This window comes from Triticum urartu, chromosome 4 (genome assembly GCF_003073215.2).
Source record: "Triticum urartu cultivar G1812 chromosome 4, Tu2.1, whole genome shotgun sequence".
In the NCBI taxonomy this organism is placed as follows: Eukaryota; Viridiplantae; Streptophyta; class Magnoliopsida; order Poales; family Poaceae; genus Triticum; species Triticum urartu.
The window spans coordinates 474,659,938-474,676,501 of record NC_053025.1 but is presented as its reverse complement, the minus strand read 5'-3'; the positions used below and the strand labels follow the sequence as shown (position 1 = coordinate 474,676,501).

The window sequence follows — 16,564 nt, the reverse complement described above, 5'->3', positions numbered from 1 at the left end:
CAGATTTATCACATACAGTACCAAGGAACCTTAACTCTGTGTCCCAGAAGCAAGTGTAAATCAGACAAGGTAGTGGGCAAAAAAAATCTGGCATGCTGTAGCTTAGCACATACAGGTGACTGATCAGTGTCCTATGCTTTCAAAGATTGGCAATCAATATGTAAAGGAGTGTCCAATACTGAATGTAAGCTTGATAATGAATAAAAGGTGCCCTTTGCCGCCTCTTTTCCAAAGAAAGGAAATGGGAACAAATAAAGACAAGAAATAGGACCACTTGGCAAGCATCAGAGAAATATCTTGGCAGAAAAAACTTTAATAACAAACCCAAAATGGCACGAACATTGCTATAATTGATTTAGGGAAGTTCATATGCTAAAACATAAGGAGCACAAGTTCCGCAAAAAGCGACGGTAATACAAACAGCCACGCCTTGTATGAAGTTTCTAATAATACAATCTTTCAAGTGAACGACGAAGGTGTAATTGGTTTATTGGAACTCAAATTCCGTAACGAAACGCAGCAACGAATATTGACGAACCCACCCAACTATGAGTATGCTCTGGCAAATTGGTGATGTTGTACGCCAAACGTAGGGAGGGGGATTAGGCCTTGGTCTTCTTGGGCACTGCCAAACGCTCCCTGAAATCGTCCTCCATGAGCACCAAGCCGTCGCGCAGGACGACCTTGGGCTCCCAGTCGAGAACCTCCTTGGCCTTGGTGATGTCAGGCTTCCTCTGGCGAGGGTCATCAGGAGTGTTCTCAGTCATCGTCACTGTCACTTCTGGGTTGATCAACTGTAAGTAAAATCACACATGTTATTATACCATCCAGAATTGTCATGCATTGAAGCTGAATGGAGCACTGCTACTTGAAACAAAAAGGTTGGATGTAATGAGTCGATGAGTATAGAATATCCCACTTACCTCCTTCACATTCTCGGCAAGTTCCAGCATGGTGAATTCACCTACATTTAAAGAAAGTCCAGTTCATCACCACAGGAACGAAAGTGCAGAATTATAAATAATTTACAGATCAAGTTGTTAGCGCGTTGCCAAAGATTTATTATTATTATTATTATTTTTGCAAAAGAAGTTTACCTGGGTTCCCAATGTTAATGGGTCCGGTGTTGTCTCCATTCATCAGCTTCATAAGACCATTGACCTGCATTGAAATGGTACACCACTGGTAAGGTGACCATCCACAGTTTTGACAAGATAGTATTCAATAGTAAGATGATAGTAGAAAACAAACCATATCAGCGACGTAGCAGAAGCTCCTGGTCTGTGTTCCAGGCTTCTGGACAGTCAGTGCTTCACCACTACAAATTACAACAAATAAGCACCAAAACTATCTGGACGCAAGATCAGAAAAAGTCAAGTCAAACAAGAATTACCGAATGGCCTGAGCAATGAAGTTACTAACAACACGGCCATCATCGATGTTCATCCTAGGTCCATAGGTGTTGAAAATCCTGGCAATACGGATCTCTACAGAAATAGACGACATATACTTATTAAGGACAACTCATAACCGAAGACTTATTGAAGGACGAACAAACTAATAGCAAATAGATTAGTTTAAATTTAAGGTCAAAGTATTACCAATGCCGTGCTGCCTGTGGTAGTCGAACATCAGTGTCTCAGCTACACGCTTACCCTCATCGTAGCAGCTCCTGACTCCTGATAAAGAAAATAAATTCAAAACATGAGACTTACGTGGCACAAGTTTAGAAAAGATAACATAACATTTTTGCCAGATGAACAGGCATACCAATTGGGTTAACATTGCCCCAGTACGCCTCCGTCTGAGGATGCTCAAGGGGATCACCATAAACTTCAGAGGTCGAAGTCAACAATATTCTGCAGTTGAACACAAAACCTCAGGTTAATATGGTTTTCATTTCTGCCATGATACTGCCACAATCGATCTAAGTGATAAACACTGACCTAGCTCCAACTCTCTTTGCAAGTCCAAGCATGTTCAAGGTTCCAATGACATTCGTCTTGATGGTCTGTACAAGATATTTACACCCATGCGTGTGTCAGGACAGATAGGAGCAGTTATGACAGAATAAACACAAAAACAGAGCCTACACACACCTTGACAGGGTTGTGCTTGTAGAAGATTGGTGAGGCAGGGCAAGCAAGGTGGTAGATTTGGTCAACCTCCACGAGCAGTGGTTCGGTGACATCTGAAATGCAGCAAAATGTAAAATTAATGTGAAACTCACGCACAAGAATGTAATGACGAAGATATAACACTTGAGCATTGCAGCACAAGTTAACGGCAATTTGGCTTGTTTTCATGGTTGGACAATCACTTAGTCTTGGAATATGGTTGGACTATAACACTTGAGCGAAGTGTATAAATATGCATGGATGTCCTTTCTATCTAGAACAGAAAGTTACCAAAAGAAAGTCACATAAGCATGCCATAGACAAATGAGATACTGAGGTGTAGTTAACTCAAAGGCTTCACTGACTAGTTTAGAATATTGCAGGTTCAATTCAACAGACAACTCAGGACATGGTTTTTGTACGGCCATTGGCTATGACCTTATAAACTTATATGGTTCTCTATTTCTCATGTGTTAAACAATGATCTGTATACTTTAAAGGAACAGTGGAAAGAAACAACTCATTGGTGTCAACTATCTGTGTTCATTACAAAATAGTATAGCCACATGGAAAGGAGATGAATCAAGAATTTACTACAAGATGCCTTCAGCATGCAGTATTACCGTGACGGATGAGTTCAAATCTTGGGTGTCCGATCCACTTCTTCAGGTTGTCTTTTGACCCAGTGAAAAAGTTGTCAGCAACAATGACCTGAACCAAAAAGAAGGCACGATCAGATTGGTCTACATTTGCTAAGTTTGTCTGTACAGAACTGCATAGTAACAACACTGAATTCTACATGATGAGCCGAGCTTCGAATCATGTAGAATTGTAGATAAACAGTACACCCCTCTGTTTTAAAATGTACTGAGAGAGGTGAACATGAGAGAGCTCAGTACCACTAACAGGCACTCTGCATGATTCAGAAGGGAGGTTCCTAGAATAAAATAGTCACAGACTCATAGCAAGATCTCAGAAGCATTGCCACTGGATCTCAGTTGACCTCACATTCTGAAACAGATCAGATAGTTCTCTAAAGCATTGCCACTGGATCTCTGTAGTTCTAAAGAAATTGAGAGTGGAGCAAAGTTTCCAGCTTAAGCTCTAGACAGTAGTGCCCCACAGCATGCAAAAACTAATGCACAAGCTTGCACACTGAGATCTGGCCTGGCACAAAGCAGCTCTCCACTCTGAACGTCGTTTTCACGAAATTCTAGACCCACTCAGTTGGTGACTCTGACTGTGCCACTCAGATCCAAGCGGAAGGGAGTTGACCCCGCACAGGTGAATTTCGCTAACAGCTAGAATGATGCTAGGGGATCTGGTCCTGACCTCGTTCTTCTCGTTCTCCATGAGCTTGTCGACGAGGTGCGAGCCGATGAAGCCAGCTCCGCCGGTGACCAGGATCCGCATGTTGGCCTGCCCAAACCCCCACAGAGTCCCAAAATTAGCGCCAGTCGTGTGACGAGCAGCGAGATCCAGCCGCGATCAGATCCCGAGGCGTACCTGGAAGAACTTGGAGAAGCGGATGGGGGAGGGAGTGGGCGGCGGGCGCGTGGTGGCGCCGTTGCCATTGGCGGCGTCCTTCTGCGCCATCGCGCCGAGCACCTGCACACGCAGATCCAACCGGGCCGAGAGGAGAGATGGTCAGAAGCCACACGACGCAGCAGCCCAACCCAACCCAACCCAAAACCTTCCGAGATTCTGGACACGATCTGATCGACGATCGCGATCGAGGAAGGAAGTTGAGAACGAACGGGCGCTCACCAGCGGCGGTGGTGACGGGATTGGGGCTTAGTTCGGACACGAGGAAGCGGTGCGTTTGAATCGGATTAGACCGTGGGCGGACGACGAGGCGAGGTGGAAAGCCCTCCCAGATCTGAGCCGTATTTATAAGCGCCCCCTGTCCCTCCCCCTCCACCTCGCATGAAACACACACCGACTGCTACCAACCGGCGCCGATCAGCTCAGCTCAGATCCCATCCCACCACACCACACCGCCCGACTTGCTCCAACGACATCAGCTTTTTCCTTAAGGAAAACAATTGCCGAAAGGACGGTGAAAAAACCGGGCGATTAATCAATGCCTACTCCGTGCAGTGCCGCTCGCGCTTCGGTTGGAAGCAAAGTTGCCGCTGATGGTGGCGCCCGGCGAGACCCCAACCGCTGGTGCGTGCGATCGACGGGGACAGCTCAGCGCGCCCAGCCCCGGATCCGAGATTTAGAACCGCGATTAGGCGGGGATTTGGTAGGGGATTCGGCGTCAGTGGGCGTTGTTTACGACTGGGAGGGGGAGTGCTCGCCTCGCTGCCAGGTGGGGCCATTGACTTCACACTTTAGCTGTTGGCGGGTAAGGTTAGCAGGAGGGCGATGGCTTCGCGGGCCGACCGACAAGAGTTCGGGGCTCCTCGTGTGGGGGTTCGACCCGCTATGGTCTCTGTCGGGTTCGAGACCGGCCCCCTCCTGGTTGCTTGAGACATACACTACTCTGGTGCGTCGTGATCCGTGCATTCAGTAGTGAGCAGCATCATCGGCAAAACGGAAAGTGGGAGGACTAGAAGAACATGGGCACCACGTCATGAACATCACGGCTGCATTATCATATTACTGCCATTTAATAATCCGGGATTGTCAGTCCGAGCTGCTCCAGCGAAAAGTTAACATCTTTTTAGTGCCGTGGTTAGTGGGTGGTTACACAGCTTGCTCAAAAGTTAAGGGATTTAATAGTGCCACGAGGTCCATGACAATCTATAGTGCTAGTGTTATTCTTGCCCATCCCTTGAGGAAAGGAAAGATTAAAATGAAAATTGATGTGGCCGTACTAATATTAAACGGTCATCCGAGCTTTTGCTTCATGTGATTTTGACGGTGGATCTGATTTACCCAAATGATAACGCCCACATATGTGCCACGAAGCAACATGGCCCAAACGTCTTTATTATCATTCATTTTGTCACGTCAAAATAGATGACGTCAGCGGGAATTTTTTTGGTTTTCGGCTTAACAATATTTTATCTCTTAATTAAAAATTTGTTTTCATTATTAAATCCGTCTTGACGATTTTTTTTCGTTTGCCAAAAGTTGCCGTGATGTTTACATTGTAGTTGTCATAGTGTTCACACTAAAGTTGTCATGTGGCAATTTTAGTTTATAGATCATGGCAATTTTAGTATTTTGACCATGGCAATTCCAGTACTTTGACATGAAAATTATTTTTTGTATAAACCATGGCAATTTTAAGTGCATGTATCATGACAATTTTAGTTTATGATTTATGGCAAGTCTAGTTTCTTAATTCCCTGTTTTATAATATATCAAAATTTACTTTTAAATGTAGAAAAAAAATAGCTGAAATATGTCATGACAACTTCAATGTAAACACCATGGCTATTCATGTGTAATGGACATTGCAACTTTTACCCCCAAAAAAAGTCGTCGAAACATATTGATATGAGATCTAATTTCGAAGATCTCGTCGCGATGGATTTAATGATGAAAACAGATCTTTAATCGGATTTTTTATTTAAGAGCTAAAACATTTTAAAACTGAAAATCTAAAAAGTTTCCCACATGCATGCATGCGAAGACGTGGCGCAATCTGTGTGTTATAGGGTGTGTGGACGGGTGTTGCTCCCACCACACGTGTGGGCGTTATCAGCTGTAGTGGGAGTAATTCAAGAGTAACATCGATTCCAACTCAACAAATTTGCCTATGTGACATGAGTGAAATGACAAAAAAGGTAAACTAAGTAACTTAACTAGTTATTTGTCACGGCCCACGGGCGTACCGGGCTGCGTCCCGTGACTAGGGCCAGGCCCATGTAATGACTGAGTGAGCGGTGAGCGTGTGTGTGTGGCCTCGTCTCTTAAGGCGTGGCAGGTGAGGAGAGAAAAGGGGGGAGTCTGATTAACTATCCTCTGGTTTGTACCTAACCTTCTGTCTGCTACCTCGATCCCCAATTCCCTCTCCAAGTTCCTTTCCCTGGAGACCTAGTTCGTGACAATTGGTATCAGAGCAACCGATCCTGCCCACTCTGGCGCCGAACAAACAGAACCAGCAGATCGAGGCCATGAGCCAGAGAGTGGGGGAGATGAACGAGCAGAGTTAGACTATGGCCGATCTGATGAAGCAGCTGCTCGTGAAGTTCAAGGATTTGAAGGGGGCGGTGGCGGAGTTGAAAGAGGAGCAAGCCCAGACAAAGGCGGCCATGGAAGCAGCACAGATCAATGGGGGCGGCGGTGCGTCCACGTCGCCAGAGGGGCCGGCCACCGTCGACATCAGGACGGCCTCGACCAGGGGGCCGCCGCCCGCAAGCAACCAGGACGCGGGGCCTGGGGTCGAGCAGCCGGAGATCGACTGCGGAGGAGTGACCGCTCCATCTCCAAGGGCTGCACCGGTGCCGTCCACGCACCTGCCGCGCCCGCATCAGGATCGAGCCGCCGCCGACCACTACCACCTCGGGCGTGCTGGATTCGGGTCAAGTGACCGTCGCGACGCCCATCTCTTCCGGGGTGATGCTCCTGGGCTCTTGGGAGCCGGGATGCGCGCCCCGGTCACAGGTGCGCCCAATCACAGTGTCTCAATTCCGGGTCGCAATTTTGGGGGAGGAGAGCATGGGTATGAAGATGATAGGACATATCGTGAGCATTGGGGGCGTCCACCAGGATCGCACACACCCAAAATGGAATTCCCTAAGTTTGATGGGGAAAATCCTAAGCTCTGGCGGCAGCAATGTGAAGTTTATTTTGAGTTGTTTAGAGTCCGGGAGAGCTTCAAAACTCGCTATGGTATGCTGAACTTTCGGGGTACAGCTGCCTTGTGGTGGCAGAATGTTGAAGCCCAGGGCCGCATAGATAATTGGCCAACTATGTGCAGTTTGGTGCAGGAGAAGTTTGGGAAGAACAAGTATGCCAATTACCGTAGACAATTGCATGCTCTTAGGCAAACTGGTAGTGTAGCTGAGTACTATGAGCATTTTGAGCAACTAAGGCCTCAAATTTTGCTCTACAATTCCAACTTAGATGAGAGTTTCTTTGTGGAGGAGTTTGTTTCGGGATTGCGGGATGACATTCGTTCTGCTATTTGGTTACATCGCCCCGAAAATCTCGATACTGCTTGTACTTTGGCAATGTTGCAGGAAGAGGAGCTGGACCCGTACAAGAGGCGTTCATTTTACAAGCACGATCGTGACCAGAACAAGCATGATCGCGATCAGTACAAGCACAATATACGGTCCAAAGTGACTGGCAAATCTGATGAGGCTTGTCCTGCTACCTCCTCCAAGACAGATGACAAGGTGGAGTCTCTCAAGGCCTTCCGTAGGGCAAAAGGGTTATGTTTCACCTGCGGAGACAAATGGAGCAAAACACACAAGTGCCCTGATCACGTGCCTCTCCATGTTATTGAGGAACTGATTGAGGTGCTCCAAGCTGAGGATCCTCCAACAGAAGAGGGCGAGATGGGTGCATCCAGTGATGATAGTGAGATCATGATGCTTCGCTCGCCGGAGGCTGTGTCCAAGAGCTCGACCAAGCGCACACTCCGGCTGCACGGTTTCATCGGCAAGCGACACATATTAATCCTAGTGGACTCAGGCAGTGATTGCTCGTTTGTGAATGAGCAACTGGTCAAGGAGATGGATCTCACCACCGAACCAACGCCTCCATCAACGTTTGTTATTGCAGATGGCAACAGGATGAGGTGTGATTCTTTTGTGCCTCAACTGGAATGGGGAGTGCAAGGACATTCATTCACTCAGGATGTCAAGGTGCTACCGTCGGGCTGTTATGACCTGATTCTGGGAGCCGACTGGCTTTGTGATCATAGCCCCATGTGGGCAAACTGGAGGGGGCATTGTCTCCGGTTCTCTCACAAGGGGAGACGTATCACCCTCCAAGGGATTACTGACAAAGTCGTGAGTTGCAAGAAGATGTCAGCAAGGAAGGTGCGTGGGCTGCTTCGTCATCATGCGGTCACACACATGGTGCAAGTGTCTCCGGCGGCAGTATCCATGGTGTGTTCCCTTGAACAAAGCTCTGAAACAGAGGAACATACTATACCGAGTGAAGTGCAGCCACTGTTGGAGGAGTTCGCTGAACTGTTTGCTACACCTCAAGCCCTGCCGCCACGTCGAGCTGCAGACCATCGCATTCCACTGGTGGCTGGAGCACAACCAGTTAAAGTACGCCCCTATCGCTATACACCACAACAAAAAACAGAGATTGAAAAGCAAGTTAAGGAGATGTTGCGCAACGGCATTATTCAACACAGTGTGAGTCCATTTGCTTCTCCGGTGTTGCTTGTGCGAAAGAAAGATGGCAGCTGGCGTTTCTGTGTTGATTACCGTCACCTCAACGCCCTCACAATCAAGAACAAGCACCCCATGCCAGTGATTGACGAGTTACTCGATGAGTTAGCAGGTGCCCGATTTTTCACCAAATTGGATTTCAGGTCGGGGTACCATCAAATTCGTGTTGCAGCAGAAGATCAATACAAAACTGCATTCCAGACTCATCAAGGCTTGTATGTGTTCCTGGTGATGCCCTTTGGGGTCACTAATGGACCACCAACCTTCCAAGGAGTGGTGAATCAACTCTTTGAACCTGATCTGCGCCACGGTGTGCTTGTGTTTGTTGATGATGTGTTAGTTTACAACAAAACAAAAGAAGAACATTTGCAACAGCTCCGACGGGTCTTTGAGGTACTGAAACAAAATCCGTTTTTCTTGAAGCGAAGCAAATGTTCTTTCATGCAACAAGAACTCGAATATTTGGGGCACGTGGTGAGTGAAAAAGGGGTGGCAACCAGTACGGCCAAAGTCCAAGCAGTGAAGAATTGGCCTTGCCCGACATCATCCAAGGCATTGCGTGGATTTCTAGGTTTAACTGGGTACTACCGCAAGTTTGTACAGCATTACGGCATCCTGGCACGACCATTGACTCAACTTTTGAAGAAACACGTTCCATTTCAATGGGGTCCCGACCAGCAAACTGCTTTTGAACTGCTCAAGCAAGCTATGATCAAGGCACCAGTTTTAGCCATTCCAGATTTTGGGGTACAGTTTGTGTTGGAAACAGATGCGTGCAACACGGGCATCAGAGCAGTCCTCATGCAGAAAGAGCACCCAGTGGCATATCTCAGTAAGGCCTTGTGCACTCGAAGTCAAGCCCTGTCTACCTATGAGAAGGAGTGTCTTGCCATCATCTACGCCGTAGACAAATGGAGCCCTTACTTGCAACATGCTGAGTTCATCATCCGCACGGATCATCGTAGTCTGTTGCACCTTGCAGAACAACGTTTGCACACTGGTGTCCAACACAAGGCTTTTGTCAAGCTCATGGGTTTGCAATATAAGATTCAGTTCAAACAAGGTGTGGCCAATCAAGCAGCAGATGCACTGTCTCGGCAACACGAGGACACCGGAGTGATGGCTATTTCTTCAGCGACCCCAGCATGGATGGACAATCTTCAACAGGGTTACGCGGATGATCCGCATGCTTCTCAACTCATAGCTGAGTTAAGCGCATCACCACCAGGCACGGGGAAGGGTGAATTTTCCCTCCGAGATGGTCTTCTTCGCTTCAAAGGCCGTATCTGGGTTGGAGCCAACCCCTTGGCTCAGAACCACATTATGCAAGCTCTGCATTCCAGTGGCATCGGGGGACATTCTGGAATCTATGCCACTTATCATCGTATCAAACAACTGTTTGCATGGACCAAAATGAAGCAGGATGTCAAACGATTTGTGGCGCAATGTCAGACCTGTCAGCGTGCCAAACCTGAACATGTCAAGACACCTGGTTTGCTTTAGCCCTTGCCCATTCCCAAAAGGCCATGGGAGGTGGTCAACCTTGATTTCATTGAAGGGTTACCCAACCAGCACGACATAATTCTGGTTGTCGTCGACAAGCTTACCAAGTATGGGCATTTCATTCCCTTGGCTCATCCATTCACAGCCCTCCAAGTGGCTCAAGCATATATGACTTCTGTGTACCGTCTTCATGGTTTGCCTGAGGTGATCATCTCTGATCGCGACCGTATCTTCACCAACAACTTTTGGCAAGCTCTCTTCAAACTCTCTGACACAGTGCTGCACATGAGCTCCGCCTATCATCCGCAGACGGACGGCCAAACTGAGCGGCTGAACCAGTGTTTGGAAACATATCTTCGCTGCACAGTGCATGCTTGTCCTAAGAAATGGTTTGAGTGGCTCCACCTGGCTGAGTACTGGTATAATACTACATATCACTCGGCGTTGGAAAAGACACCGTTCGAAGTGCTCTATGGACATGTACCTCGTCATCTTGGAATTGTGCCAAGCACCACTAGTTCTGTGGCTGATCTGGATGCGTGGCTTCAAGAGCGCAGTGAGATGCTGCAGCTCCTCCATCAACAATTGCTTCGTGCCCAGCAAAGGATGAAGTCGCAAGCAGACACGCATCGCTCTGAAAGAAGTTTCGAGGTTGGTGACTCGGTTTACCTCAAGCTTCAGCCATATATACAGACGTCATTGGCCGACAGGTTGAACCAGAAACTCTCTTTCCGCTTCTTCGGACCATACAAGATTCTGGCTCGAATTGGTAATGCCGCGTATCGCCTTGATCTGCCCAAGGCAAGTCAGGTGCATCCAGTGGTGCACGTGTCTCAGCTCAAGCGCCATGTTCCAACAGCAGCCAAGGTTAGTGATGAACTGAATTTCCTTGCCTTTACTGTTCCTGAGGCAATCATCAGCTCGGAGACACGCATGCATGGAACAACCACAGCAGGCAGAATTCTCGTCAAGTGGTCAGGCTGACCGGTGTCCTGCGCGACCTGGGAGAAGGAAGGGGATTTGCGTCGTCGTTTTCCTCGTGCACCGGTATGGGGACATGCCGAAACTAAGGCGGGGGGAATGTCACGGCCCACGGGCGTACCGGGCTGCGTCCCGTGACTAGGGCCAGGCCCATGTAATGACTGAGTGAGCGGTGAGCGTGTGTGTGTGGCCTCATCTCTTAAGGCGTGGCAGGTGAGGAGAGAAAAGGGGGGAGTCTGATTAACTATCCTCTGGTCTGTACCTAACCTTCTGGCTGCTACCTCGATCCCCAATTCCCTCTCCAAGTTCCTTTCCTTGGAGACCTAGTTCGTGACATTATTGTAACATCATGTATTGAGACTAGATGTAGTGGGAATAATTTCAAGAGTAACATCGAGTTCAACTCAACAAATTTGCCTATGTGACACGAGTGAAATGAAAAAAAGAGGTAAATTAAGTAACTTAACTAGTTACGGTGACATCATGTATTCTTAGACAACTAGATCGGCAGCGCGCCTTGGCGCGAGGGTGCCGGTCCCAACGATCTGGCCAAGCAAGTAATGCTCAAGTTAGTAGGAAGTCAGGCTTAGCGTACGTATTCAAATAGGATAACAAACAAACATTCACATGTAATAAGGGCAAGACATCATCGATGGATACCAGAATGATATATAGTACAACACATCTCAGAATGATATATAGTACAACACATCTCCATAGCGACCAGAATGATAGTAAACACATTTAAAGGATGCAAATGTTCATACATGGTAAATTGAAGGATGCAATGTCCATCCATGCAATGTTCGTACAAGGTAGATATTGAGTACAAAAGGATGGATAGACGCGCCAGGCCGTGTTCACAAAAGAAGAGGGAGATCACACGGTTGTTTACATGGTACATCACAAGAGCTGGTGGCATCATATATCATCGGGTACTTGCCAGAGTTAGAATAGGTGATTGGTGACGTCCATCGACGATCAAAGCCATGGCCATGGTGCGAAGAAAGCAATTGGTGCAAACACCTCATGCTTTGTGCCTGAGACGACAAACAATTAGATATGTATAATATATTTGGTAATAGAATGTGCCAGGCCTGCAAGCTCAAAAATAGGAATAACACGATAAGTAAAGAATCAACGGTGGCACAAGCTAATATGTGAATCGGTGGTATTTAGATCATTTAATAGATTCATTAGGTGAGTATTCGACCAAATAAAAATCAATGCCACAACTAAATCACAGTCAATAGATCTGAAGTATTCTATCTAAAATGGGTGTTCTAATGGACCATGAGGCTTTCACAACAATAGAACTGCAGCTACTACTGAAAACCGAACAATATTTTTGTACACGGCCCAAAGAACAGTAAGATTTACTCACATGAATCCTGGATCGACATTACAAAAGTACAGAATTTATAAGTGACCGACAACTCATGTTTACCTTGTTCATTGGTGGCACCGTGGACTGGATTTTCCTTGTTCCTGTCGCCGGTGTGGCGTAGAAGAGCTCCCTCCGTGCGCTCTTGTTCGAGTACAACTGAGACATCAAGTTCAGAAAGGTAGTTCTATAGACCAGGATTAGGAATACATTCCACATGTTGAAATACCATTCATAATACACATTAGGTAAGAAGGACCATACATAAGGATATCAAGGCCTGTATACGAAAGACCAACATAACCAGGTAGCAATATACACCCTCTGTAAAGAAATATAAGAGCGTGTAGATCACTAAAGATATACACACTCTATAAAGAAATATAAGAGCATTTAGATCACTACTTTAGTGATCTACACGCTCTTATATTTCTTTATGGATAGGTAAGTGTGCAATGCCCCATTGCTCCCCACGGTGAACAAATACATAAAGCTTACTGGCATGACTCGTTAACAATAAAATAATATCAAAAATCCTCCTTGAACTTCTCATGAACTAATAGCATCACCAAACCATTGTTTATCCTAGAATATATACTGGACGAATCCTACACACAAGTCAATTGTTATAACCAATGAATAGGAAATACTAGATACAACTGAGCTGTTATTGTTGGTTAGTATGAGCAGGTTGGGCATAGCCATCATTTTTAAGAAGCCTGGAGAATTAGACATCACCGGTAACCAAAACCAAATAGAACATTACACTTTATACAGAGTAACTGAAAGATAAATGAGCTTCTCCAAACGCATTTTGCTACACAAGCATCTTAAAAGTTTTGGTTTAGCTTCTGAGATGGCACCGGGCTAGCTATGCAGGAGAGATAGACGATGGCCAACAGAGAATTTAGAGAAGCACATAACAAAAACTGCAACACAAGTTCTATCTAATGAGTACTGACAGATGTGAGCCTCTGAAACATTGTGGTGGCATCTCACCTTCATAACAACACTATCATCATATAGTCATCATCATATTGCAAATATAAGGGAAGGGAAAGGAGTTTGCAACCTAGTACTCCCATTGTCAGGGAGCAAGAATGTGTGGAGGCATTGGGGCTTCGGTTATTCCTCTTTCATCTACTCATGTGCCGCATCCGCGAGCCGCAATACAGCTAGGCAGGCGCACATGGTTCGCACAAGAAACCTAGAGGCGGACATGAGAGCAAAATTAGGAAATGGTGGAGCTTAAGATCCACATGGTAACAACAATCTGTCACCACTTGCATATTTATCATTTTTAGTGATTGTTTCAATAGAAACCTACATCCACAATTGTATCATCTTTAGTGATTGTTAACATGAACACTAAAATTTCAAATAAACCAAGCTACAACACTACATAAAGGTATACAAACTGAAAATAATATTGTACCCTTTTGAAATTAAGGCAGTAGTCCAGATTATGTCTAATAGCATAATGATGGCGACATCTATATAGCTACGATGGATATTATATGCGGTAGCGTGAATAGCTGGAGCTCAGGGAAAGGCAAGCATGATCAACTCCCTCAGAAAATATTCCATTGTGTTCATGTCATATGAGCAAAAATAATCTAGTTTTCAGAGTTTACTGCATCTGCTTCCGATGCAAATTAAGTCCCCAACGAGTAACACATCACTCTGTGACGAATCATCAAGCACTGATGCCTTGCATAGCCATGAACTGGCATCGATGCCATCCTCGTCAAAATAGCATGAATAAATCAACATAGTGAGATGGAAGTATATTAAATTAAGAAAATATGTCACCATTATAAAAAAATATCCAACTTCCTTGTTGTAATTGATCCTAGATAACCGAGACTACATGGATAATATACATGTGTAAGCGACCGTGGAGCTTTGACAGCCAATAATATTTTAGTGTCCTGCAATCAGGTCCTTTTTCCTCTACAAACACAGTACGTGAGAAATTTTGGAATATATATTCACTAAACAAAATACTTTATAAAATAAGACAATTGACAGTAATAATTCGAGACTATAAGCCTTGCTATACAACCCTACAATTTAGTGAGTATTGCATACATGTCATTCTTTCTTGGATCAATCTCATAAAAAATAAAAATACAAAGTAGAGAATGACCATCAATTTATTACTCTAATCTGCTGAGACAAATAAAAAGTGAGGCATAAATCAGTAGAAAACTGATGTGTTATTTCGTATAGACCACCAGTTTATTTTTTAGGTTGAAGTTTTCCAACTGAAGAAAGTAGAAAATGAAATTGATGAGCGATTAAATAGTACAATCAAACCTTCTCTTTGACACTACTCTGTTTCAAGTCGATAGTGTTTGACATGGATGAACTTGATTGGACAATGGTAAGAGTTGTAGCAGGAAGCTATAAACCATACCAAGATCAATTATACTGTCCAAAAATGTGATCATCAGTGTGCAAAAAATAGGGAATCAATTATACAGTTCAAAAATGTGATCATCAGTGTGCAAAAAATAGGGAATATTAAAAAAAATGGAGTTCAAATTTGAGAAGGATCTTCAGCTGTCGCCCAACCGCTACCGCCGGAAGAGGTGCAGGACCAGCCAACCCCACATATGGACGCAATGGTCAACAGCCAGACCGCCCAAACGCACCGTTACTTCAACAGAACCATGTCACTTCTCAAGCTCATCGTCTCCTACTGTCGAATGCCAAGATGTCTGTCTGCCTATTTGGTATTGGAGTTGCAGGGAGTGCCTAATTTTTATGTATCTAGCTTGCTTCACTTTTCTTCAGGTTCTAGCTCACAACTAAGTAATCTAATGCAGAAAGTTGATTAGTGTGTTATCTCTGCTCATATGATTTTCATAACCAGACTTTTACATAATGCTACATTTTTGGAATACTGCATGAGATGATTCTTTTGAAGATGTCGGGCACACGGAGCACATCTGCCTTGCCATGGTGCTAAAAAACTGCCGATGGTGCTCTAATCTGCAACACCTCACTACTAACCTTGGAAACAATGCCTCTACTCCTCTACCTAGAAAAAAATCTTCCTAATTAAAATCCCAATCCAGATAAAAAAGGAATATCGTTCTGGATTTGGAACGAAGGAAGGGTTCTTGGATCCAGGAGAACAAAAGGCGGACGAACCACATGTGTTCATTTAGCTGATGAGAAGATCAGATAAAGGGAGTAGTACTTACTGAGCGGAAGCGCGGCGGCCATATGATGGCTCGCTTAGGGAGGCCGGTTCCACCAGCTGTGCCACCAAGTCATGGTGGTATCGGCCGCTCAAGTTCAAGGTTGGGGTAGGAGGGCAAGCTTGTTGCCATGGCACTGGTCTGGGTCGCTAGGAAGTGTAAAGGAAAAAGTTAAAACCCTTGAAATTTATCCACTGAAAATTAATATACATACATACAACAGGGAGTTAAAGTCCAAAAAACTGATAAAAAATGTAATAAAAAATGCATAGTTGAACAGTTTCTGAAATCTCTACCAGTTGATTTGTTCGGCCATATGAAAATACATGTTAGTAGAAGACTAAACACACAATGCTTGAACAGAAGGTAAAATTAACACCAAAAATTCAGTAGGCAGATATTGCAAGTCACTTGTGAATGAACTGCCAAACATACCTGCGAAGGGTGTATTTGCTGAGCATTGAACATAATGCCATGGTCTAAACTTTTAGATCACTAAATGCTGACTTGCATAATGTGGCAACCATAGTAGATCCAGCATAATAATATTTTCCAAGGACACTCATATCTTCCGTAGGCAAGTCACATGACCTACAGATGCAATATATTGTGTGTGTGCAAGTCATATAACTGAAAGAGGTAATATATTGTACATATAAGTAAAAGTTGACTGCATGCTAAATGTGAGGAAAAAAGAATCAATGATTACACATGAGCATAAAATGGAATTTGCCTTCCCTTGCAACCTGCTTGGATTTTCATCGAGCGCCTTGTATGCATGTACACAAAAAAAATCTGCCAGTGCAACACAAAGATGGGAAATTTCAGGTATTATATCAAACAAAGGAATGCATAAGAGAGGAGAGCAGGCTAATCAGGAGGGAGAGAGAGTACCTGAAAGAAAGGGATAGAGGTAGGAAGATTGGGGTGATGAAACAGAGCCCAGCCAGTGGACGGGGCATGGCTTCTCCTTCCTCTCGTCTCCTTCACATCATCCCTCTCTCTATCTGCTGCGGGTACAGGAGGATCTGGCAACGAGAGTGGATGTAAGAACGAGAACTG

The 16,564-nt window shown here is 45.1% G+C and overlaps 1 protein-coding gene across 1 annotated transcript; it reads right to left on the bottom strand.

The window, feature by feature from the left end:
• Positions 1-330: 330 nt before the first annotated feature.
• On the bottom strand, positions 331-4,161 carry LOC125552130 (UDP-glucuronic acid decarboxylase 6). The gene is made up of 13 exons (XM_048715612.1): positions 3,885-4,161; positions 3,624-3,725; positions 3,450-3,536; positions 2,741-2,828; positions 2,100-2,191; positions 1,947-2,011; positions 1,771-1,859; positions 1,602-1,679; positions 1,394-1,487; positions 1,252-1,318; positions 1,098-1,161; positions 924-964; positions 331-794 (listed from the first exon to the last, which is right to left on the bottom strand). Exons 2-13 carry the CDS (start codon positions 3,711-3,713, stop codon positions 603-605), a joined length of 1,047 nt encoding a protein of 348 aa, XP_048571569.1. The 5' UTR covers positions 3,714-3,725; positions 3,885-4,161; the 3' UTR covers positions 331-602.
• Positions 4,162-16,564: the final 12,403 nt, after the last annotated feature.

Bases quoted from the DNA above. Each gene is read 5' to 3' on its own strand.
- LOC125552130 (XM_048715612.1), bottom strand. From the start codon at position 3,713: ATGGCGCAGAAGGACGCCGCCAATGGCAACGGCGCCACCACGCGCCCG. The intron at 2,192-2,740 runs GTAATACTGCAT...GCTGCATTTCAG, and splicing joins ATTTGAACTCATCCGTCACG to ATGTCACCGAACCACTGCTC. The intron at 1,680-1,770 runs GTATGCCTGTTC...TTTCTTTATCAG, and splicing joins GGGCAATGTTAACCCAATTG to GAGTCAGGAGCTGCTACGAT.